General features: G+C 40.3%; 1 protein-coding gene across 2 annotated transcripts; it reads left to right on the forward strand.

Annotated features, from left to right (window-relative positions):
- The first annotated feature begins 2,399 nt into the window (after positions 1–2,399).
- Positions 2,400–24,397, forward strand: LOC311138621 (guanine nucleotide-binding protein G(i) subunit alpha-3-like). Of its 2 annotated transcripts, XR_014614062.1 has the most exons (9): positions 2,400–3,161; positions 4,187–4,229; positions 4,443–4,584; positions 6,299–6,456; positions 20,588–20,716; positions 20,965–21,094; positions 21,221–21,374; positions 23,015–23,661; positions 24,170–24,397. XR_014614062.1 is itself a non-coding variant. In XM_084173381.1 (8 exons), the coding sequence occupies exons 1-8, from the start codon at positions 3,044–3,046 to the stop codon at positions 23,203–23,205; spliced, it is 1,065 nt and encodes a 354-aa protein (XP_084029507.1). In that variant the 5' UTR covers positions 2,400–3,043; the 3' UTR covers positions 23,206–24,397. The 2 variants fall into 2 exon arrangements, 1 of the variants encoding a protein (XP_084029507.1); XM_084173381.1 differs by having other exon boundaries at positions 23,015–24,397.
- Positions 24,398–26,148: the final 1,751 nt, after the last annotated feature.

Raw genomic sequence — 26,148 nt, forward strand, 5'->3', positions numbered from 1 at the left:
CGTGGGGTCAAAACGATCACAAGAACGTTGAGCAAAAATCCCAGAACCACACAGGGGGACCTAGTGAATGACCTGCAGAGAGCTGGGACCAAAGTAACAAAGCCTACCATCAGTAACACACTACGCTGCCAGGGACTCAAATCCTGCAGTGCCAGACGTGTCCCCCTGCTTAAGCCAGTACATGTCCAGGCCCGTCTGAAGTTTGCTAGAGTGCATTTGGATGATCCAGAAGAGGATTGGGAGAATGCCATATGGTCAGATGAAACCAAAATAGAACTTTTTGGTAAAAACTCAACTCGTCATGTGTGGAGGACAAAGAACGCTGAGTTGCATCCAAAGGACACCATACCTACTGTGAATCATGGGGGTGGAAACATCATGCTTTGGGGCTGTTTTTCTGCAAATGGATGAGGACGACTGATCCGTGTAAAGGAAAGAATGAATGGGGCCATGTATCGTGAGATTTTGAGTGAAAACCTCCTTCCATCAGCAAGGGCATTGAAGATGAAACGTGGCTGGGTCTTTCAGCATGACAATGATCCCAAACACACCGCCCGGGCAATGAAGGAGTGGCTTCGTAAGAAGCATTTCAAGGTCCTGGAGTGGCCTAGCCAGTCTCCAGATCTCAACCCCATAGAAAATCTTTGGAGGGAGTTGAAAGTCCGTGTTGCCCAGCGACAGCCCCAAAACATCACTGCTCTAGAGGAGATCTGCATGGAGGAATGGGCCAAAATACCAGCAACAGTGTGTGAAAACCTTGTGAAGACTTACAGAAAACGTTTGACCTGTGTCATTGCCAACAAAGGGTATATAACAAAGTATTGAGAAACTTCCTACAATGTGATTTTCTGGATTTTTTTTCCTCATTTTGTCTGTCATAGTTGACGTGTACCTATGATGAAAATTACAGGCCTCTCTCATCTTTTTAAATGGGAGAACTTGCACAATTGGTGGCTGACTAAATACTTTTTTTCCCCACTGTATTTTGAGTGATGGATAGACAGTGTGGAGGACAGGGTTTACCAGCTTAGGACAAATAGATACTGTTGAAATAATCAGCAGTAACACAATTTACAGTGTAGGAAATAATATATTATTCTTTAGTTGCAATTAACTCTACAGTGAACACATCAAATAAAGAGTAGAGTGAACTTCAACAGATAAATCTGACTCTGTTCAAGAAGCGTAATACTATGCATGAGATGCTCTGTAGTTTTTTACCACTGTCTTGCTGCTGTGTGCGCATGGTACATTCATGTTGAAAATCAAAAGGCCTCGCCTCACACCTCATCCTCAGCAAAGGGCCTCAGTCAACCCACCCCCAGCTTCTCCAGGCTCTGCCATTCCCATGGCAACATATAACCACTGACATTTCTCAGTAGTGGGTGGTGGGAGGAGCTTCTCCTGTTGGAATCCTTCACAAGTCCTGATATGTTCACAACCACCAATGGCTAGAATTCTACATGAAAGCACATTCAGGTTTTGTTTGTTACAATTGTCATTACTTGTTTGCACTGTATGCACAGTAGTAAGCATAATGGATGTTGGTAAAATAGTAAACCAGTCCAGCTACCCACATAAGAAAATGCTACAGTTTACTATAGATTTTTATTTATTTTTAAATTTTTAGTCATTTAGCAGACACTCTTATCCAGAGCGACTTACAGTTAGTGAGTGCATACATTTTCATACTGCCCCCCCGTGGGAAACGAACCCACAACCCTGGCGTTGCAAGCGCCATGCTCTACCAACTGAGCTACACTGGGCCCCAGTTTCTATGGTAAACTGTAGTATATTATACTACGCACTGTGGTATCCCTCGATCATGTGTAGGACTTACTATAGAATATTGTAGTATACTGTAGAATACTATAGTAAATATTACAGTATTATCCACACAAAAAACACTGTAGTAAGTACTACAGTAATATCCACAAAAACCCTACAGTCTGCAAAAACACTACACTTTTATAGTATTCTACAGTATACTACAATATTCTATAGTAAGTCCTACACATGATCGAGGGATACCACAGTGCGTAGTATAATATACTACAGTTTACTATAGAAACTGGGGCCCCGTGTAGCTCAGTTGGTAGAGCATGGCGCTTGCAACGCCAGGGTTGTGGGTTCGTTTCCCACGGGGGGCCAGTATGAAAATGTATGCACTCACTAACTGTAAGTCGCTCTGGATAAGAGCGTCTGCTAAATGACTTAAATGTAAATACTACAGAGGGGATGGGTGCTACTGTACTTTTCAATGTGTTATTTTTATGCTTTTTTTTAGGGACCCCTAAAAACTCTCTACGTTCTCCTAGACCCCCTGGTTGAGAATCACTGTAATCAATTACTGATAGATATGGACTTCATTTCCCATCAGGCTGGCAATCATTTTCCTCGATTTCCGCGTAACATCGCTCTGAAAGTAAACATGTTTTGCTCTTCTGCATTATTGGAGGACCAGACAATTTAGAACAGTTAATAGCAAATAGTATTTAGAAGTGTGTAAGTATTTTGAGTCACAGTCTAGGGTGTTGAGATTGTAGCTATTAAGTTTTAACATCGCTATCTAGCTCAATTTGTACACTTTCTAAGCCAACGCAACGCAGAAAGAACATACAGGTAGTAACATTATAACGTTAGCTAGCTAGCCAAGCTTTAACTTAATTTCTTTCTTCGTATGAATTTTGAATTTGCTTGCTCTTCTATCAAAAGTATTCGGCTTCCTACATGTACATAGAAAAGCTAACAACTATTGTTATGGCTAACATGTGCTAGCTTCCCGGCCAACGCCTTTCCCCCTTCCTTTTTTCCCCTTCATGCTCGTCGTCGCACACAATTCGTTTGAAAATGTGTCGTAGTTGACAGAATTCTGCGTCAAGCACTTGACAGACACAGCAATACAATTTTGTAGAGTTAGAATGTCTTCCCTTTCTTTTTACTGAACACCATCGTTTTTTCCATTTGGACAGCTTGTCAAAAGCCAGGTAGGTTATTAGCGAGACATTATCATAGTAGTTAGGATTTACCTGCTGGGATCAAAATGGGTTGCACACTAAGTGCCGAAGATAAAGCTGCCATGGAGAGGAGTAAAAACATTGATCGGAATCTGAGAGAAGCTGGCGAAAAGGCATCAAGTGAAGTCAAACTGTTGCTTCTAGGTGAGTGTGCCAATGTGACTGACATTCGCAGTTAGTATATAAATTATATGAGGTCTGAAGAGGGAGTCTGTCTAACTGATCAAATTACTGTTATGTAGGGCTCATGACTAGCTCTCGAAAACACTTCTCTGTATTTAGGGTTTTCAGCGTTACATTCGGCCCACATTTGGCTCCATATGAACTACAATTCCAAGGCTGTGTTTTAACATGTTGAAAAGTCTATAATTATCGCCTTCAAAACGGTTTTCGAAACATATGCTATGCCCCTTATCTTTTATATCAGTGAGAAAGAATCTTTCAAATAAAAAAGATCAGTAGCAGTTTTGCACAGATCCACAACCTGTGTGCCGCAAGTTGATGAACTACACTTCCTCCCCAGCTATGCTTACACACATTTGTTCGAGCACCCTAGATAGCTAATTATCATAGGACATGACCTATATCTTCCTTAAACAAGAGATGTAACATGGAGATATGGCTGTGTGGGAACAGTGTTTTAACCTTTTTAGTTTTTTGAAAATTATTTATTGCTGATATGAAAGATATGTACCTTGTGTTTCCAAAAAAGTACCGCAAGCAATATGTGTTAATGTTTAGAGCAAGCATCTGGGCTCTTAACAAAACTTCCCCAGTCAGAAGATACTATGGTCAATAGGCGCTAAAGCAGTTAGCGTCTATGAATGGGGTAGGCTCATGACTATCTGGCAATGGTGATTGTTGAACCTACTTCTTTGCTCAAATGAAATCTGTCATGATAATTCAGTCTTCCACAGACTGCATTAAAAAAACACTAGCGTTCATGGTCATGATGTAGCCTGATGTTTTCCCCTAGATTCTCAGGGCAGGTGCAAAGACCCCAAAACGGTAGGGGGGTGTAGAACTGTCACAGATGGAATCGGCTGGTTCTGAGCTCTGACTGTGCATGTTTGTTGTTATATCTCTACACATTTAGTAGAGCTAAGGATTTGAAACTTTGCTCCTGATCTTATGTCTCCCCTCTTTGCCTCTAAACATTCCACTTCAAGGTGCTGGGGAATCTGGGAAAAGCACAATTGTAAAGCAGATGAAGTGAGTACGTGTTTCAACCATTTTGTGCACACCCAAAAGAAAAGAAGAAACTAGCATTCTGTTTATACCTTTTGACCGATTAGGAACACGTGAAGTGCTGTATCAGCTAGGAGCCTTTGAGATAGGATGTTATCCATGTCACAAGGCCTAGATTAGATGTTGACCGCAAGCACCAGTAAGATGCACATGTGAACCTTCTCTTCCTGCCCCCAGAATTATCCATGAGGACGGGTACACACAGGAGGAGTGCAGCCAGTACAGGGTGGTGGTTTACAGCAACACCATCCAGTCCATCATTGCCATCATCAGAGCCATGGGCAGGCTGGGTATAGACTTTGGGGACAAAGCACGATCAGTGAGTCAGCTTGAAGATTCTCTTACATTCCAGTGCTCTTATAACAGTGTAATTAGTTTAATAGGTTCTGTTAGATTCATTTACTAATGTTTCCTTGTAAAATGCCACAGTAAGTGTTGTTTCTATTTATGTTATGACTACAAGGAAGTACATACTTTACAAGAACAGTGAACAGAATGATCTGCTGGCTGCAGTGACAATTTGTTCCAAATCAAATTGTATTCGTCACATGCTTCGTAAAAAACAGGTGTGGACTAACAGTGAAATGCTTACTTACGGGCCCTTCCCAACAATACAGAGAGAAATAATAGAAAAGTAAAACACATAATAATATATACACAATGAGTAACGATTACTTGGCTATATACAATGGGTACCAGCACAGAGTCAATATGCAGGGGTACGAGGTAATCAAAGTAGATATGTACATATAACTAGGAATAAAGTGACAGATGGTAAACAGTTGCAGCAGTGTATGTGATGAGTCAAAAAAGTGATTGCAAAAAGGGTCAATGCAGATAGTCCGGGTAGCTATTTGATTAACTATTTAACTAACTATTTAGCAGTCTTATGGCTTTGGGGTAGAAGCTGTTCAGGGTCCTGTTGGTTCCAGACTTGGTGCATCGGTACAGCTTGCCGTGCGGTAGCAGAGAGAACAGTCTGTGACTTGGGTCACAGTCTAGGAACAACATGGATGGTCAGCATGTGAAGTAAATCACTTGAAAACTGATTTTGCACTGAACATGTTGATTTGGGAGTAGGGTTGGGGGGTATACCGTATATACAGTATCCCGGTGTATTTTGATATACCATCGGTATGATTTTCATTCTTCAATCAATACTGTTTAAAAAATATTTATTTTTTATATACATTTGAATAGGAGTACTTTTTTTAAATAAATACCTGCAGTCAACTTGTGCACTAGGTAGTAGATAAAGCAGATCGCGTTAATCATTTCGCCTGTTAGATTATTTTTCATTATTACGCTTACTGGTACTAGTTTCCCAAAACAGCTGTTTGAGCCAGTCACGTGTGTTTGTTTACAAAGAAGCACAACAAGCAAAATGGGAGCTTTGCAAGGGTAGTGTCACTCCGGTAGGGCAACTTAAGTGAGGTGATCAAGTTACACTTGTATGAAATTCACTACTAATGTTTCCCAGCTATATATCGTATAACTATTAAGTTAACTATCAAAGATTTGCCAAATAAATTCTCCCCAGTTGGGTTTTGCTAATGTTAGCTAAGAGGCTAACGTTAGCTTGCCTGGTCAAGCTTCTTGGTAACAGCAGCAGAGACAATCCCCTCCTGGATTAAGATCCCTGCTGTTTAATATTTATTTTGTGCATACTGCAAACTGCGTTTTGAGGTACTTTGAGATACTGGGTTGTCTTGGTGGTAAATGTTTCCATGCACTTGTTAGCATTTACTTAGCATCCGCTATGGGGATTCCTTAGTACTTGTTAGCATTCTGGTAAATTACGTTTTTGGTGCTTTTTTACGCTTTGGGGAAAAAAATAGCGCCCCTTGTGTGCACTATCGGTAATACAATATATCCTGGGTTGGCACAGGCACGGTATGGAAATCTGGATGCCACCCAACCCTATTTGTGATTGAAATTTTTCTGTTGTCATACCGTATTTCCACGAGGAAGAGAGCTGTCAGCGCTGTTGTTTCCTGTTGGTAACTGTGTTGTTTGCTTTACTGTGTCTCCAGGATGATGCCCGCCAGCTTTTTGCCTTGGCCAGCTCTGCAGAGGAAGGGGTCATGACCCCTGAACTGGCTGGGGTCATCAAGAGGTTATGGCAGGACAGAGGGGTTCAGATCTGCTTCGGCAGGTCTAGAGAGTACCAGCTAAACGACTCCGCCTCATAGTAAGAGCATTACAAATCTCTGCCCTAACACTGCTTGAATCGAGAATTATAATGACCAGAGAACCATAGTGACTGATAGGAGGAATATTGGCCATCCTCAAACATGAGAAGCGAGACACTTGCTTGTCTGTAATCCAAATGACTGTAATTCATCCAAGGTTGGGGAAAGCCTAATGATCTGAAAATAATATTTTGAGTTCCGGAAAATCATTGGAAATAGGGAGAAGTGTAAGGAACTGGTACCTAAGGTCTTATGTGACGTGTTAATCATTTAATGTATTGTGACGTGTTAATGTATTGTACTATCAACAGATTGAGTATTTATTAGAATCCCCATTTGCTGCTAACAAGGCAACAGCTAATCTTCCTAGGATCCAGGAATAAAACAATACATCATAGTTAAACAATAGCCAACATCAAAAATAAAATAGTACATCAAACTAGACATTGCATTATACTTACAGTATGTACATTGCTCCATTACTACAAATTTACAGTATAAAATATACAATATTAAAATAATACAATGTGTGTGTAGAGTATGGCTGGCACAATGACCGTATAACCGACAGTTATGGATAATAAAATAACCGTCATAACTGTTTAACACTAGAACCAGTGAGGAGATGGGAGAGGCAGGACTTGCTGTGCGTCATGCGTCACAAATACAACCAAGTTCTATTTTAGCGCCTGGCTATGCAGACGCGAGTGGTGTGGGTGCAATGATTGAATAACATTTATGTGTAGATTTATTTTGAAGCGCACGCGACGCGTGTGGTGTGGTCAGCATGTAACAGTGTAATTAATACATTTCATATACAGTGCATTTGGAAAGTATTCAGATCCCTTGACGTTTTCCACATTTTGTTACGTTACGGCCTTATTCTAAAAGCCATTCATCATGTACTTGGTGTCGACGTCAAACCAAAACTTAATTCCAAACTTGACGGATTTACTCGCAATGTATTGCGTAAAGCCGCAACGAGCTTTTGTTGGGATCAATTGTTCATCAACAGTGATCTTCTCTCCTGGTTTGTTAACATGCAATGCTGCTCTGTACAAACTTGTTCCAAACGTCAGATACAGTTGAAGTCGGAGGTTTACATACACTTAGGTTGGAGTCATTAAAACTCATTTTTCAACCACTCCACAAATTTCTTGTTAACAAACTATAGTTTTGGCAAGTCGGTTAGGACATCTACTTTGTACATGACACAAGTAATCTTTCCAACAATTGTTTACAGACTGATTATTTCACTTATAATTCACTGTATCACAATTCAAGTGGGTCAGAAGTTTACATACACTAAGTTGACTGTGCCTTTAAACAGCTTGGGAAATTCCATAAAATGATGTCATGGCTTTAGAAGCTTCTGATAGGCTAAGTGACATCATTTGAGTCAATTGGAGGTGTACCTGTGGATGTATTTCAAGGCCTACCTTCAAACTCTGTGCCTCTTTGCTTGACATCATGGGAAAATCAAAATAAATCAGCCAAGACCTCAGAAAAAAATTGTAGACCTCCACAAGTCTGGTTCATCCTTGGGAGCAATTTCAAAACTCCTGAAGGTACCACGTTCAACTGTATAAACAATAGTACGCAAGTATAAACACCATGGGACCACGCAGCCGTCATACCGCTCAGGAAGGAGACGCGTTCTGTCTCCTAGAGATGAACTTACTTTGGTGCGAAAAGTGCAAATCAATCCCAGAACAACAGCAAAGGACCTTGTGAAGATGCTGGAGGAAACGGGTACAAAAGTATCTATATCCACAGTAAAACGAGTCCTATATCGACATAACCTGAAAGGCCGCTCAGCAGGGAAGAAGCCACTGCTCCAAAACCGCCATAAAAAAGCCCGACTACGGTTTGCAACTGCACATGGGGACAAAGATCGTACTTTTTGGAGAAATGTCCTCTGGTCTGATGAAACAAAAATAGAACTATTTGGCCATAATGACCATCGTTAATGTTTGGAGGAAAAAGGGGGTCGCTTGCAAGCCGAAGAACACCATCCCAACCGTGAAGCACGGGGTGGCAGCATTATGCTGTGGGGGTGCTTTGCTGCTGGAGAGACTGGTGCTCTTCACAAAATAGATGGCATCATGAGGAAGGACAATTATGTGGATATATTGAAGCAACATCTCAAGACATCAGTCAGGAAGTTAAAGCTTGGTCGCAAATGGGTCTTCCAAATGGACAATGACCCCAAGCATACTTCCAAAGTTGTGGCAAAATGGCTTAAGGACAACAAAGTCAAGGTATTGGAGTGGCCATCACAAATTCCTGACCTCAAACCTATAGAACATTTGTGGGCAGAACTGAAAAAGTGTGTGCGAGCAAGGAGGCCTACAAACCTGACTCAGTTACACCAGCTCTGTCAGGAGGAATGGGCCAACATTCACCCAACTTATTGTGGGAAGCCTGTGGAAGGCTACCCAAAACATTTGACCGAAGTTAAACAATTTAAAGGCAATGCTACCAAATACTAATTGAGTGTATGTAAACTTCTGACCCACTGGGAATGTGATGAAAGAAATAAAAGCTGAAATAAATCATTCTCTCTACAATTATTCTGACATTTCACATCCTTAAAATAAAGTGGTGATCCTAACTGACCTAAGACAGGGAATTTTTACTAGGATTAAATGTCAGGAATTGTGAAAACTGAGTTTAAATGTATTTGGCAAAGGTGTATGTAAACTTCCGACTTCAACTGTACCATGGCAAATTTGTCTGTTTTCAGACATGGCGTACCATGGCGTTCTCGTTTCTTTGTCATCAAAACGGAGGTAACGCATGATCTATTATGATTCTAACAATGGCAGTGCGTTTTATATAGGCTTATTTAGGAAAAGTCAAGGACGGAGGCATGACTTAAAAAATGGCTGATTTAATCAAATTAATTAATTAATGAGAGGTCAAAATGACTGCTTTAACAGTTCTAGTGTTAAATATATTTTAGATTTTTTGAACCAACAGCTGACTGAAAAGGGATGGCCAGGTATTCGTGTGGTTGAGTCCGTTTCTGTGATAACATGGACTCTAACAACGTGATGAAACTTTGTTGCTACTTGCTGAAACAAGCAAGGTGTTGTAGCAAATGAGCACACATAAGAGGTGCAGCATCAGCACACATAGAAATAGAATGATGGCAGCACGTGCATATCTTTTGCTATTTATATATATATATATATATATATATATATATATATATATATATATATATATATACACACATACAGTGGGGAAAGAAAGTATTTAGTCAGCCACCAATTGTGCAAGTTCTCCCACTTAAAAAGATGAGAGGCCTGTAATTTTCATCATAGGTACATGTCAACTATGACAGACAAAATGAGAATTTTTTCCAGAAAATCACATTGTAGGATTTTTAATGAATTTATTTGCAAATTATGGTGGAAAATAAGTATTTGGTCAATAACAAAAGTTTCTCAATACTTTGTTTTATACCCTTTGTTGGCAATGACACAGGTCAAACGTTTTCTGTAAGTCTTCACAAGGTTTTCACACACTGTTGCTGGTATTTTGGCCCATTCCTCCATGCAGATCTCCTCTAGAGCAGTGATGTTTTGGGGCTGTCGCTGGGCAACACGGACTTTCAACTCCCTCCAAAGATTTTCTATGGGGTTGAGATCTGGAGACTGGCTAGGCCACTCCAGGACCTTGAAATGCTTCTTACGAAGCCACTCCTTCGTTGCCCGGGCGGTGTGTTTGGGATCATTGTCATGCTGAAAGACCCAGCCACGTTTCATCTTCAATGCCCTTGCTGATGGAAGGAGGTTTTCACTCAAAATCTCACGATACATGGCCCCATTCATTCTTTCCTTTACACGGATCAGTCGTCCTGGTCCCTTTGCAGAAAAACAGCCCCAAAGCATGATGTTTCCACCCCCATGCTTCACAGTAGGTATGGTGTCCTTTGGATGCAACTCAGCGTTCTTTGTCCTCCAAACACGACGAGTTTAGTTTTTACCAACAAGTTCTATTTTGGTTTCATCTGACCATATGATATTCTCCCAATCCTCTTCTGGATCATCCAAATGCACTCTAGCAAACTTCAGACGGGCCTGGACATGTACTGGCTTAAGCAGGGTGACACGTCTGGCACTGCAGGATTTGAGTCCCTGGCGGCGTAGTGTGTTACTGATGGTAGGCTTTGTTACTTTGGTCCCAGCTCTCTGCAGGTCATTCACTAGGTCCCCCCGTGTGGTTCTGGGATTTTTGCTCACCGTTCTTGTGATCATTTTGACCCCACGGGGTGAGATCTTGCGTGGAGCCCCAGATCGAGGGAGATTATCAGTGGTCTTGTATGTCTTCCATTTCCTAATATTTGCTCCCACAGTTGATTTCTTCAAACCAAGCTGCTTACCTATTGCAGATTCAGTCTTCCCAGCCTGGTGCAGGTCTACAATTTTGTTTCTGGTGTCCTTTGACAGCTCTTTGGTCATGGCCATAGTGGAGTTTGGAGTGTGACTGTTTGAGGTTGTGGTCTTTTATACTAATAAACAGGTGCCATTAATAAGAAGTTCAAACAGGTGCCATTAATATAGGTAATGAGTGGAGGACAGAGGAGCCTCTTAAAGAAGAAGTTACAGGTCTGTGAGAGCCAGAAATTTTGCTTGTGTGTAGGTGACCAAATACTTATTTTCCACCATAATTTGCAAATAAATTCATTAAAAATCCTACAATGCGATTTTCTGGATTTTTTTTTCTCTCAATTTGTCTGTCATAGTTGATGTGTACCTATGATGAAAATTACAGGCCTCTCATCTTTTTAAGTGGGAGAACTTGCACAATTGGTGGCTGACTAAATAAGTTTTTCCCCCACTGTGTGTGTGTGTGTATATATATATATATATATATATATATATATATATATATATATATATATTACATACACAGTACCAGTCAAAAGTTTGGACACACCTACTCATTAAAAGTAGCCACCCTTTGCCAAGAGTGTGCAAAGCTGCCTTGATGACAGCTTTGCACACTCTTGGCATTCTCTCAACCAGCTTCACCTAGAATGCTTTTCCAACAGTCTTGAAGGAATTCCCACATTTGCTGAGCACTTGTTGGCTGCTTTTCCTTCACTGCGGTCCAACTCATCCCCAACCATCTCAATTGGGTTGAAGTCGGGTGATTGTGGAGGCCAGGTCATCTGATGCAGCACTCCATCACTCTCCTTCTTGGTCAAATAGCCCTTACACAGCCTGGAGGTGTGTTGGGTCATTGTCCTGTTGAAAAACAAATAATAGTCCCACTAAGCGCATACCAGATGGGATGGCGTATCGCTGCAGAATGCTGTGGTAGCCATGCTGGTTAAGTGTGCCTTGAATTCTAAATAAATCACAGACCGTGTCACCAGAAAAGCACCATCACACCTCCTCCTCCGTGCTTCACGGTGGGAACTACACATGCGGAGATCATCCTTTCACCTACTCTGCATCTCACAAAGACACAGCGGTTGGAACGAAAAATCTCAAATTTGGACTCATCAGACCAAAGGACAGATTTCCACCGGTCTAATGTCGATTGCTCGAGTTTCTTGGCCCAAGCAAGTCTCTTCTTCTTATTCGTGTCCTTTAGTAGTGAAGGCCTAATTCACGCAGTCATTTGTTTTTCAACCCAACACAAAGTCTCTTCTGAACAGTTGATGTTGAGATGTGTCTGTTACTTAAACTCTGTGAAGCATTATTTATGCATAGTCACTTTAACTCTACCCACATGTATAGTCATGGTCAAATGTTTTGAGAATGACACAAATACTAATTTTCACAAAGTCTGCTGCCTCAGTTTTGATGATGGCAATTTGCATATACTCCAGAATGTCATGAAGAGTGATTCGATGAATTGCAATTAATTGCAAAATCCCTCTTTGCTATGAAAATGAACTTAATCCCCCCCCAAAAAAAATATCGAAATTTTGGGTCCATGGCCAGGAAACTCCCCAGACCTTAATCCCATGGAGAACTTGTGGTCGATCCTCAAGAGGTGGGTGGACAAACAAAACCCCACAAATTCTGACAAACTCCAAGCATTGATTATGCAAGAATGGGCTGCAATCAGTCAGGATGTGGCCCAGAAGTTAATTGACAGCATGCCAAGGCGGATTGCAGAGGTCTTGAAAAAGAAGGGTCAACACTGCAAATATTGACTCTTTGCATAAACTTAATGTAATTGTCAATAAAAGCCTTTGACACTTATGGAATGCTTCAGTATACCATAGTAACATCTGACAAAAATATCTCAACACTGAATCAGCGAACTTTGTGAAGACCAATACTTGTCATTCTCAAAACTTTTGACCACGACTGTACATATTACCTCAATTACCTCGACTAGCCGGTGCCCCCGCACATTGACTCTGTAAGTAAGCATTTCACTGTAATGTCTACACCTGTTGTATTCGGCGCATGGGCTCCCGAGTGGTGCAGCGGTATCACAACCGGCCGTGATTGGGAGTCCCATAGGGCGGCACACAATTGGCCCAGCGTCGTCCGGGTTTGGTCGGTGTAGGCCGTCATTGTAAATAAGAATTTGTTCTTAACTGACTTGCCTAGTTAAATAAAGGTAAAATAAAAATGTGGCAAATCAAATTTGATTTGATTTACAGTATTTGGGATGCAATCTGTGGTGCAGTTAACTCTTTAATGAACTTATCCTCTGCAGCAGAGGTAACTCTGGGTCTTCCTTTTCTGTGGCGGTCCTCATGAGAGCCAGTTTCATCATAGCGCTTGATGGTTTTTGCGACTGCACTTGAAGAAACTGTCAAAGTTCTTGAAATGTACCTGATTGACTGACCTTTATAGTTATGTACTTGAAAATGTATCAATTGACCAATTCGGCACATTTGGGCAGACTTGATACAAAATAGTCCAGTATTGCAATGCTTCACTGGATCAATCTGAAACTTTGCACACACATTGCTGCCATATAGTGGCCAAAATCTAAATTGCAACTAAACTGCCATGTTATATTGTGTCCTTTCTCTTGCATTTCAAAGATGATGGAACAAAAAAACAAATAGAAAACGCATGTTTTTTGTTTGTATTATCTTTTACCAGATCTAATGTGTTATTCTCCTACATTAATTTCACATTTCCACAAACTTCAAAGTGTTTCCTTTAAAATGGTGTCAAGAATATGCATGTCCTTGCTTCAGGTCCTGAGCTACAGGCAGTTAGATTTGGGTATGTCATTTTAGGCAAAAATTGAAAAATAAGGGTCAGATCCTTAACAGGTTAACAGGTGTGCCTTTTTAAAAAGTTAATTTGTATAATTTCTTTCCTTAATGCGTTTGAGCCATCAGTTGTGTTGTGACAAGGGAGGGGGGGGGGGGAATAGATAGCCCTATTTGGTAAAAGACCAAGTCCATGTTATGGCAAGAACAGCTCAAATAAGCAAAGCGAAACAACAGTCCATCATTACTTTAAGACATGGTCAGTTAATACAGAAAATTTCGCTAAAACCATCAAGCGCTATGATGAAACTGGCTCTCATGAGGACTGCCACAGGAATGGAAGACCCAGAGTTACCTCTGCTGCAGAGGATAAGTTCATTCGAGTTACCAGCCTCAGAAATTGCAGCCCAAATAAATGCTTCACAGAGTTCAAGTAACAGACAAATCTCAACATCAACTGTTCAGAGGGGACTGTGTAGAACAGGCCTTCATTGTCAAATTGCTTTAAAGAAACCACTACTAAAGGACACCAATAAGAAGAAGAGACCTGCTTGGGCCAAGAAACAAGAGCAATTGACATTAGACCGGTGGAAATGTGTCCTTTGGTCTGGAGTCCAAATTGGAGATTTTTGGTTCCAACCGCCGTGTTTTTGAGACGCGGTGTGGGTGAACGGATGATCTCTGCATGTGTTGTTCCCACTGTAAAGCATGGAGGAGGAGGTGTTATGGTGTGGGGGTGCTTTGCTGGTGACACTGTCTGTGATTTATTTAGAATTCAAGGCATACTTAACCAGCATGGCTACCACAGCATTCTGCAGCGATACGCCATCCCATCTGGTTTGGGCTTAGTGGGACTATCATTTGTTTTTCAACAGGACAATGACCCAACACACCTCCAGGCTGTGTAAGGGCCATTTTACCAAGAAGGAGAGAGATGGAGTGCTGTATCAGGTGACCTGGCCTCCACAATCCCCTGATATCAACCCAAATTAGATGGTTTGTGATGAGTCGGACGGCAGAGTGAAGGAAAAGCAGCCTACAAGTGCTCAGCATATGTGGGAACTCCTTCAACACTCTTGGAAAAGCATTCCAGGTGAAGCTGGTTGAGAGAATGCCAAGAGTGTGCATTCTGTCATCAAGGCAAAGGGTGGCTATTTGAAGAATCTAAAATATATTTTGATTTGTTTAACACTTTTTTGGTTACTACATGATTCCGTATGTGTTATTTCATAGTTTTGATATCTTCACTATTATTCTACAATGTAGAAAATAGTAAAAATAAAGAAAGATACTTGAATGAGTAGGTGTGTCCAAACTTTTCACTGGTACTGTAATTTAGATTAACCGCATGACAATGATGTAGAGATACATAGACTATTATAAATTAAATGAAACTTCCACGAAAATATGCATATGAAAATCATAATAATATAATAATAATATGCCATTTAGCAGACGCTTTTATCCAAAGCGACTTACAGTCATGTGTGCATACATTTTTACGTATGGGTGGTCCTGGGGATCGAACCCACTACCCTGGCGTTACAATAGCCATGCTCTACCAATTGAGCTACAGAGGATCACAGGCAGATCTGTAGAAATGGTGTGATAAATTGGCACTCCAAATGGAAAGGTTGTTGACCCCTGGTGTAGTCTATTACCGGGAACTTCAGGACCTTAAAGGTAGAGTCTACAAAGGCCAGCATCAGTGGGAGGTGGGTCGGGAACAGGTTTTTTTCTTCTGGTTAGGCTATCTTGATTTCTGTCTCTCGCTTGAGTCATTTGTGTGTCTTCATTATTTAATCAAACAGCGTGGTTAAAGCATCGGACAAGCTCAGTACATATAGTTGATGTTATAAAACACAGCGTAGAAAACTACAAGTTTTAAAATGTTGACCAATCGATTGGTCGAAAGAAAAGACTACTCTCAGTCGACCAATATGTATTTTTTTGGGGACAGCCCTACTGAGCTTTGTGCTGTTTGAACAGACAGTTATGTTCTTTCAACAGATGTAGGATCTTAATTTGATCACCCTGTTGCAGGGGAACTTTCCTGCAATGCAGTAGTGTATTTGAGGTTTAAAAAGGCTTCTAAAGTTTGTTGATGGACAGCAATAGTCAAACCTTGTCTCTGATTTTCTAGCAGATTTAAGTCAGGACTGAGACTGGACACTTCAGGAACACTCAACACCACTTGGAAAGACAATCTGTTGTGTCTCGGCATTAAAAGTTGTGTAATCGTCCCGGTGAAAATAAAACTTTCAGAAAACTATGGCGGGGTTTCCTCTAACTTTTGACCAGGGCTTTGCACATTTTATACAGATGTAAGGTCTTAAGTTTATCACTTTTGCTACTGAGAATTGTCCTGCAATGCAGGAAATGCATACATGTAGTGTATTTTAGTTTTGAAAAGGCTTCTAAAGTTTGAAATGTCCACTTTGACATTTCTGACTTGATTTGCCCTCATGAAAAATGTATCAAACCCTACAATAAATGTCCATCAATTATAATCCTCATAATAATTCACATTTCCTGCTAGGTTTGATAGAATTTCCCAGAAACAGACTCCTAGTTTGGGACAGGTCTGACTCCTCTGTTATCAGTGAAGACATGGAAGGAGGAACCCTGTGATAGACTGTGCTGCTGTTGCGCCACACTGCTGAAGCAATAGAGAGGGACAGGGGGAGTTCCAGGCCCAAAAGGCAGAAACAGGTTGCCGTCACTTACATTTTTTACTTTATTTAGAAAATCAATCAATCAATCAAATGTATTTATAAAGCCCTTTTAAATCAGCAGATGTCACAAAGTGCTATACAAACACCCAGCCTAAAACCCGGACAGCAAGCAATGCAGATGTAGAAGCACGGTGGCTAGGAAAAACTCCCTAGAAAGGCAGAAACCTAGGAAGAAACCTAGAGAGGAACCAGGCTCTGAGGGGTGGCCAGTCCCCTTCTGGCTGTGCCGGGTGGAGATTATAACAGTACATGGCCATTAAGGCCAGAATTTTCTCCACGATGTTCAAACGTTCATAGATGACCAGCAGTGTCAAATAATAATCACAGTGGTTGTAGAGGTTGCAACAGGTCAGTACATCAGGAGTAAATGTCACTTGGCTTTTCATAGCCGGGCATTTAGAGGTTGAAATAGCAGGTGCATTAGAGAGAGAGTTGAAAACAGCAGGTCTGGGACAAGGTAGCACGTCCGGTGAACAGGTCAGGGTTCAATAGCCGCAGGCAGAAGAGTTGAAACCGGAGCAGCAGCACGACCAGGTGGACTGGGGACAGCAAGGAGTCATCAGGTCAGGTAGTCCTGAGGCATGGTCCTAGGGCTCAGTTCCTCCGGGAGTGGAGGGAGAGAGAGAGCGAATTAGAGGGAGCATACTTAAATTCACACAGGACACCGGATAAGACAGGAGAATAACACCAGATATAGCAGACTGACCCTAGCCCCTCGGGGACTCGAGGCAAAAATAGGTGATTCTCATAAAACCAGTTTTAACCATGGCAGTAGCAAACTATTGGTCTGAAGACTAAGATGCCTAGGTTATGGAGCAGTGTCTCATTTTAAATACATTTTACATTTTTGCCTGATTTTTGTACATTTTCACCCCAAATTCTCATTACCGAAATGCCTCCAGATTATAATCTCTGGTCATTTTAATAAATGTTACTTTAGAAAAGCCTAACTTACTTGTATAAAACGCAAAATATGTTGTCCATAAATCATAAAATATGTATACTAGTGGAAGTTTACATTAAACTAGAATATTTATTATGTTAAAAATAGTGTCTGTGGACATGTTTCTCATTACCATTACACTTTTTAAAGTTGCTGTAAAAACTCCAATCATTTTTTAAATCGTTTTTGTTCACCCATGATGCATCATCTAGAGGAGCAGTCCTTAGATGAGCAGAAGTTCATTTAATTTCTTCACTTATATGCCTTCAGAATGAGGATATTATTCTCAAACACCCCCTTTATGTCACTTGACCTCATACCGAAATGACAAAAAAGCTCAAATTGGGAAAAACTTACCTTACCAACATGGAGGCATGAATGGGCTTTAGTGATGTGGTCAATTGTTTGTTCATTATAATGGCCGTCTCCTATTACTTGCAGATTAAGCTAAGGGCCTCTAATTACCGAAACACACATTTCTTATTACCGCATAATTTTTAGGTCTGTTTCGGTAATGAGATCCTTAATTTCTGCAAATTATAATAAGCTAATTCTAATGTATAGTCAATGGGTTTGCTGTGCTGGTAACTTTATTTACTAGGACCGCTCCTTACACCTATTGTATATCAGTTATTTGATGAAATAGGGGTTGTCAAGACATGGGTGTATAAACACAATTTAATTAACTTAAAGCCACAAACTGGAGTTTGAGTTTCAGCAAAGCGCAACCCGCCACTTAAAGGAGGATATCCCCCATTTTGACGTGTACCTGTTTTAGCACTTACCTATACTGTTGTTTGATATCCCAAGACAGTTCTTGGTCCATATCCCACATACAGTGCCCTCAGAAAGTATTCACACCCCTTGACTTTTTCCCCATTTTGCTGTGTTACAGCCTGAATTTAACATTTTATTAAATTAAGATTTTTTGTCACTGGCCTACACATAATACCCCATAATGTCAAAGTGGAATTAACAAATGAAAAGCTTAAATGTCTTGAGTCAATAAGTATTCAACACCTTTGTTATGGCAAGCCTAAGTAAGTTCAGGAGTAAAGATTTGCATAGCAAGTCACATAATAAGTTGCATGGACTCACTCTGTGTGCAATAGTGTTTAACATGATTTTTGAATGACTACCTCATCTCTGTACCCAACACATACAATTATCTCTAAGGTCTCTCAGTCGAGGAGTGAATTTCAAACACAGATTAAACCGAAAAGTCCAGGGAGGTTTTCCAATGCCTCGCAAAGAAGGGCACCTATTGGTAGATGGGTAAAAATAAAAAAGCAGACATTGAATATCCCTTTGAGCATGGTGAAGTTATTAATTACACGTTGGATGGTGTATCAATACACCCAGTCACTACAAAGATACAGGCATCCGGAGAGGAAGGAAACAGCTCCGGGATTTCACCATGAGGCCAATTGTGACTTTAAAACAGTTACAGAGTTTAATGGCAGTGATTGGAGAAAACTGAGAATGGATCAATAACATTGTTGTTACTCCACAATACTAACCTAATTGACAGAGTGAAAAGAATGAAGCCTGTACATAATACAAATATTTCAAAGCATGCATCCTGTTTGCAACAAGGCACTAAAGTAATACTGGAAAAAATGTGGCAAAGCAATTAACTTTTTGTCCTGAATGCAAAGTGTTATGTTTGGGGCAAATACAATACAATACATTACTGTGTACCACTTTCCATATTTCCAAGCATAGTGGTGGCTGCATCATGTTATGGGTATGCTTGTAATCGTAAAGGACAGGGGAGTTTTTCAGGATAAAAAATTAACGGAATGGAGCTAAGCACTGGCAAAATCCTAGAGTTAAACCTTTCCACCAGAAACTGGGAGATGAATTCACCTTTCAGCAGGACAGTAGCCTAAAACACAAGGCCATATCTACACTGAAGTTGCTTACCAAGAAGACAGTGAATTTTCCTGAGTGGCAGAGTTACAGTTTTGACTTAAATCTGCTTGAAATCTATGGCAAGACCTGAAAATGGTTGTCTAGCAATGATCAACAACCAATTTGACAGAGCTTGAAGAATTTTGAAAATAATAATGGGCAAATGTTGCGCAATCCAGGTGTGGAAAGCTCTTAGAGACTTACCCAGAAAGAATAACGGTTGTAATCGCTGCAAAAGGTGATTCTAACACGTATTGACTCAGGTGGTTGAATACTTGTGAAATGTGATATTTCAGTTTTTTGTTAATAAATGTGTCAAATCAAATGTAATTTGTCACATGCGCTGAATACAACAGGTGTAGACCTTACAGTGAAATGCTTACTTACAAGCCCTTAATCAACAATGCAGTTTTAAGAAAGAATACCTAAAAAAAAGAAAAGTAACAAATAATTAAAGAGCAGCAGTAAAATAACAATAGCGAAGGGTACAGGGTGTACCGGTACCGAGTCAATGTGTGGGGGCACCGGTTAGTCGAAAGTATTCATTATGGGGTATTGTGTGTAGATTGATGAGGAAAAAAACGATTTAATCAATTTTAGAATAAGGCTGTAACGTAACAAAATGTGGAAAAAGTCAAGGGGTCTGAATACTTTCCGAATGCACTAGTGTTTTTATTTTTCATGAATTCCACTTTGAAATTAGCGTATTTTGTGTAAATCTTTAAAGACAATTAAATTCATTTTTATCCCACTTTGTAACGCAACAAAATGTGGAAAAAGTCCAGGGGTGTGAATACCTTCTGAAGGAACTGGATTTAGATACTTTAGGCATATCATGTTGTGCCATTTATCCATAGAATCCCATTCAATTTAGAAATGCATCTGAAATACCTTAGAACCACACATATCCATGTCCTAATACACCAATATTACCTGTAAAGACCTTGGATAAGTAAAAAAAATCCTTTGACTTTTTAAAATACATGCACGTAATTACAGTACTTATACTTATCCTAAAATAATGGGTATTTAGTCGCATCAAGATCAGTGATTTTAGTTTTATGCAAGTAATTTGAGATTGACAAATGCCAGTTTACTCTGATTACTCTGAGTTGTTTGTTTTGGGAATAATTTCTTTGTTTACTTTGTATTCCTCCATATTGGCTTTATTTGTTCACTTGCATTGTGTTGTTCACATCCATGGTTGATCCAAAACCAGAACTTCCATTACATGTTTTAGCTCATCAATTTGAAATGGCATTATCCAACAATTGGTAAGTAGTAGTGTATGTAAGTAATTTATGTTAAGTCAGTTTCCTCCTCTTCCTCCTCAGTTACCTGAATGACCTGGACAGGATATCCCAGCAGAACTACGTGCCCACGCAGCAGGATGTCCTGCGCACCAGAGTCAAGACCACTGGCATCGTGGAGACACACTTCACATTCAAGGACCTCTACTTCAAGTCAGTAACCTGTTAACACGGCACTCAGTGCACTGACTCACACTAATAATAACTGAGGACCTTGGTACCTACAGTTAGTGATTCACTAATGTAGAAAATCCCAAAGCTGTCTGTACATCCCCCTAGTGACCACAATTTACTCTAGGAGTGTTTCTTTGTCTTTCTCTCCTGTTCATTCCCTTTTTTATGTCCTCCATCTTTTTCTCACTTCCTGTTATTTCTCTCTGTCTGAATCTCCGTGGCTGCAGGATGTTTGATGTGGGGGGTCAGAGGTCAGAGAGGAAGAAGTGGATCCACTGCTTTGAAGGAGTCACAGCCATCATCTTCTGTGTTGCGCTCAGTGACTATGACCTGGTGTTGGCTGAGGATGAGGAGATGGTGAGTGGGACAAGGCATAAACTCTAGATCTATAGTCCTGTGGTAATTACATGATACTCTTATCAAAAGAGAATGCTTAACAGTTTTACCCACACGCTGACCTTAACACTGCTCATCTCTCCACAGAACCGTATGCACGAGAGCATGAAGCTGTTTGACTCCATCTGCAACAACAAGTGGTTCACGGGCACCTCCGTCATCCTCTTTCTCAACAAGAAGGATCTGTTTGAGGACAAGATCCAGAAGAGCCCTCTCACTATCTGCTACCCAGAGTACTCAGGTACATCTTTAACCCTTTACACTCGTTGGAATTGGCCTATATGGATAGGGCTAAATTTAAATGTTTCTTACAGAAGAAATATGAAAATGCATAACAATGTAACAATTGAAAGGAAACATTTTGTAGATTATGGAAAAATGATTAGACTAAAGGTAAGGACACAACAGTTCACCTGACACAAGACTGAATTCAAACAAGCTACTGTTGATTTGATGTGCATTTGACATTTTCTGTACTTTTCGCCGCATTTGTGGATAACGAAATCTGAAAATACTCTGGGTACATTCAGTAACATGATAAGAATATTCCTGGAAAATGTGGGGTAGGTGCAACACACACAAAAAAATATATACACCGGTTTGAGTGAGAGCACTAACTGGTGTCTCCAAGTGGCCACACACCTCTCCAGAGTGTGCACAGTTCCTAAGTCATTTCAATGCACTTTAATGACTCAAAGAAGAGTCTTCAACTAAGGTGCTTTTTTTGAGCTGTCCTAGCTATGCTGTTGAGGAACTAGAGCAAGCACACTTGTTTTTGTTTGGAGCACAACCCTGCATTCCTGCCATCATACAATTACTGTTGTTTACGCAACCCAAAAACTGTCCATTATAAATCGCAAACTGGCTCAGCTGGGTATCATTTGAAAGACTAGCTAACTTATAAAATATGATCTTACAGTGTTAGGCTTTCACAAGGCAATTCAGAGAAACAGATTGTAATTTTGGTGCACATAGAGTGCATTCAGGTCCGGGTGCCGCGGCTAATTTCCTTCACAATAGACAAACAGGCTCATTCAGTTCGGAACAACCCCTGGGTATGACGTCATGTCATCTTGTAACTGTACATCAAACATAGTGATCATGAATGTTGATACTGTATATGACATGAGTTTTATGATAAACAAATGTGAAGTGCTTGGCTTGCTTGTATGACATCAAAGCGGTATATATTATAATCCTCAGTCTCATCTTTCAAAATAGTGTACATTGAGTCCTCTTAATTTACAGCATTTCCCTTACTCAGACAAGCAATTAGCGGGAGGGATGGTGGCAACAACTTGTCGCGCACTGTGCTCAAGTTCAGAACGGCTGTCAGTCAAAACCCATACAGCACTGTGAACGCAGAGCCTGAGCTCTGATGTCATGTTTAGCATGTTACTGTGCAGCCACTGCGTACCAATTTTAGGTGCTTATCAGTACCCAAATCTTCAATTTTCAATTTGTGTATGGGTACGAGTGTAAAGGGCTACAGAAGGGCTACTAATACATTCTTTAACATTTTACAGATATACAGGTGGATATTCAGGAATCGGCATCTATAAAACAGCACAAAACACAATTTCCTGTGGGATTGTTGTTATAGTAACCGCAGTGCATTTGCACACAGTTGATTCTTGTTTGAGATGTCTGAGTAGTGAGTAATACCTCTATTATGAAATATTAGCTTGTGCAATATGGGAGGCGTTTCATGGCACACTTTGCTGAAGCAGGAAATTTGAGTTTAGCAAGTTTTTAGTCTATAATAGGAAATGACCAGTTTGCCCAAAGCAATGTATTAATTAAATCATACATATTTTGCATGTCCTTGTGAGAATAAGTGCATAAATCAGATTGAAAACATATTCCCCTCCTCTACTCTAGGTCCAAATGAATTGAAAGAGGCGTTAATCTACATTCAGTGTCAGTTTGAGGACTTGAACAAGCGGAAGGATACAAAGGAGATCTATACCCATTTCACTTGTGCTACTGACACTAAGAACGTGCAGTTTGTCTTTGACGCTGTCACTGACGTCATCATCAAAGTCAACCTGAAGGAGGTTGGCTTGTACTGAGACTCCTGCAACATCATCTATCTTGTCATCATAGGGGCTGGAGTGTGTTGGAATCACACATTTACAGGTATAAATCAATCATTGCCTTTTTGACAGTTAGACAGACCATATACGGGATGGGTTAATAGACCATAAACTGTTGCCATAATGTATGATGAATCCTTGGATATTTCAAGACAAGATTACATAGGGCACTTACGTGCTTTTGCTTTTCTATCCTTTTGCTGTTATGTATTCCATTGCTATGGACTGATTTTTAAAGTGGAATGTAAGTTGTGAGTGTTGGATGTGCCTCATGTTTTTGACTTTTATTGCCAAATTTCTGTAAAATATCTTTAAAACATTCTGCACTTTTTAGGCAGGTATTAATTACATTGTAAATGTTGAATAAGGGATCACAACTATTATGCATTTTCTGAGAGTTTTGATAACTCTTTCTAACCTTATACACTGAGTGTACAAAGCATTAGGAACACCTTCCTAATATTGAGTTGCACCCCCTTTTGCCCTCAGTATAGCCTCAATTCGTCGGGGTATGGACTCTACAAGGCGTCAAGCGTTCCACATGGATGCTGGCCCATGTTGACTCTAATGCTTCCCACAACTGTGTCAAGTTGGCTAGATGTCCTTTGGGTGGTGGACCATTCTTGATACACACGGGAAACTGTTGAGTGTGAAAAACCAAGCAGCATTGCAGTTCTTGGCACACTACCATACCCTGTTCAAAGGCACTTAAATATTTTGTCTTACCCATTCATCCTCTGAATGGCACACATACACAATCCATGTCTCAATTGTCTCAAGGCTTAAAAATAATTATTTAATCTGTCTCCTCCCCTTCATCTACACTGATTTGAAGTGGATTTAACAAGTGATCAATAAGCGATCATAGCTTTCACCTGGATTCACCTGGTCATTCTATGTCATGGAAAGAGCAGATGTTCCTAGTGTTTTGTACACTTAGTGTAAATGGTCATTGTTCAACCTAAATTTATGTTGTGGAATTTGACGTGTCCACTAGTGTTATTTGGTATTCTAGTGGGGATTTTAATGTGCTGAATTCTGATTTGTTTTAATACATCACCATTCAGATCATTACATAACACAGACATATTATACTAGCTCTTAGCCGACTGTAAGACATCACTTGATGTTTTAAAACCACTTTTAAAGAAAAAGCTTTTTTAATGGTTGCCTTGACTTGGATTATGTTACTTATTTTCTTTGGATTATCTTTGGATGGAACTATTTTGTATAAAGATTATTATGGCCTTTCGCTGAAGACAATGGCCTTAATATAAATTAAAAGTATTTGCCTGGAAGCCATTTTAAATGCCCCTCCTTTTGAAAACATGCTTTTTATAAGTTTTATTTTATTCCTTATTTTTCTGGTGAGTTGACTGAAAATACCTTCTCATTTACAGCAAAGGCTTGGGGAAAGTTACGGAAGTACAGAGAGGACATATGCATAAAAATATAATTCCCTCGTTATGTCGAATACAACTTATTTATCTCATGATCACTACATAACAAAAGTTGTTTTGTTGAGATCACGAGAATCTCTAAAGATAGGCGTGGATGTATTGATTGACAGTATGGCTGAGGCGGCAGAGCCCATGGTGGATCAGCGCATACGTTTTTATTGATTGCTACACTAAGGGATGGTACATTTAATGCTAACATCATGCTTTCATTTGTGTTTGGAGCTCATTATCTGTTTATAAGTTAGAATGTTATCAAACTAAATGTCCCTTACCTTGAGCTAAAAGCTCATGGGGCAGCTAAGCCCTCATGGGGCATTTAAGCCCTGAACGATGCCTGACAGGCACCTCTGTCTCCCAGGCACATCAAAGACCACATCCAATCGCATGCAAGCAACAATGCAGCTAACTTGGCTAGTCTTGTGAGCGAGTTAGCTACAGTGGGGAGAACAAGTATTTGATACACTGCCGATTTTGAAGGTTTTCCTACTTACAAAGCATGTAGAGGTCTGTAATTTTTAACATAGGTACTCTTCAACTGTGAGAGACGGAATCTAAAACAAAAATCAAGAAAATCACATTGTATGATTTGTAAGTAATTAATTTGCATTTTATTGCATGACATAAGTATTTGATCACCTACCAACCAGTAAGAATTCCGGCTCTCACAGACCTGTTCGTTTTTCTTTAAGAAGCCCTCCTGTTCTCCACATTACCTGTATTAACTGCACCTGTTTGAACTCGTTACCTGTATAAAAGACACCTGTCCACACACTCAATCAAACAGACTCCAACCTCTCCACAATGGCCAAGATCAGACAGCTGTGTAAGGACATCAGGGATAAAATTGTAGACCTGCACAAGGCTGGGATGGGCTACAGGACAATAGGCAAGCAGCTTGGTGAGAAGGCAACAACTGTTTGGCGCAATTATTAGAAAAAGGAAGAAGTTCAAGATGACCGTCAATCACCCTCGGTCTGGGGTTCCATGCAAGATCTCACCTCGTGGAGCATCAATGATCATGAGGAAGGTGAGGGATCAGCCCAGAACTACATGGCAGGACCTGGTCAATGAAAAAATTACAGACCTCTACATGCTTTGTAAGTAGGAAAACCTGCAAAATCAGCAGCGTATCAAATACTTGTTCTCCCCACTGTAGGTAGTCTTGTTATCTATGCTGGTTGTTAGCTTGCATAACTGATATGTGTATAATTGTAAGGGACACTTCATTTTTTATGGATAATATTTACATTTACAGAGTGGGTGAGCTCCAATCCTGACAGGCTGATCAGATTCAATAGTCGCCTCAGGCTGAAACATCAGGATGCTGCCTTGTAGGCTGTTTCATAGGTAAAGCTCCTTGCAGGCAGATTAGCAATCGGTGCATTATGCATATGATCAAGAGTGGGTGCGCCCTATTCCAGGCCAGCTGATCAGATTCAGTAGCAGCCTCAGAGGCTGA

The sequence above is a fragment of the Coregonus lavaretus genome (assembly GCF_964263955.1).
Source record: "Coregonus lavaretus genome assembly, chromosome: 12".
Taxonomy (NCBI): Eukaryota; Metazoa; Chordata; class Actinopteri; order Salmoniformes; family Salmonidae; genus Coregonus; species Coregonus lavaretus.

Bases quoted from the DNA above. Each gene is read 5' to 3' on its own strand.
- LOC311138621 (XM_084173381.1), top strand. From the start codon at position 3,044: ATGGGTTGCACACTAAGTGCCGAAGATAAAGCTGCCATGGAGAGGAGT. The intron at 20,717-20,964 runs GTCAGTAACCTG...CCGTGGCTGCAG, and splicing joins TTCAAGGACCTCTACTTCAA to GATGTTTGATGTGGGGGGTC. The intron at 21,375-23,014 runs GTACATCTTTAA...CCTCTACTCTAG, and splicing joins CTGCTACCCAGAGTACTCAG to GTCCAAATGAATTGAAAGAG.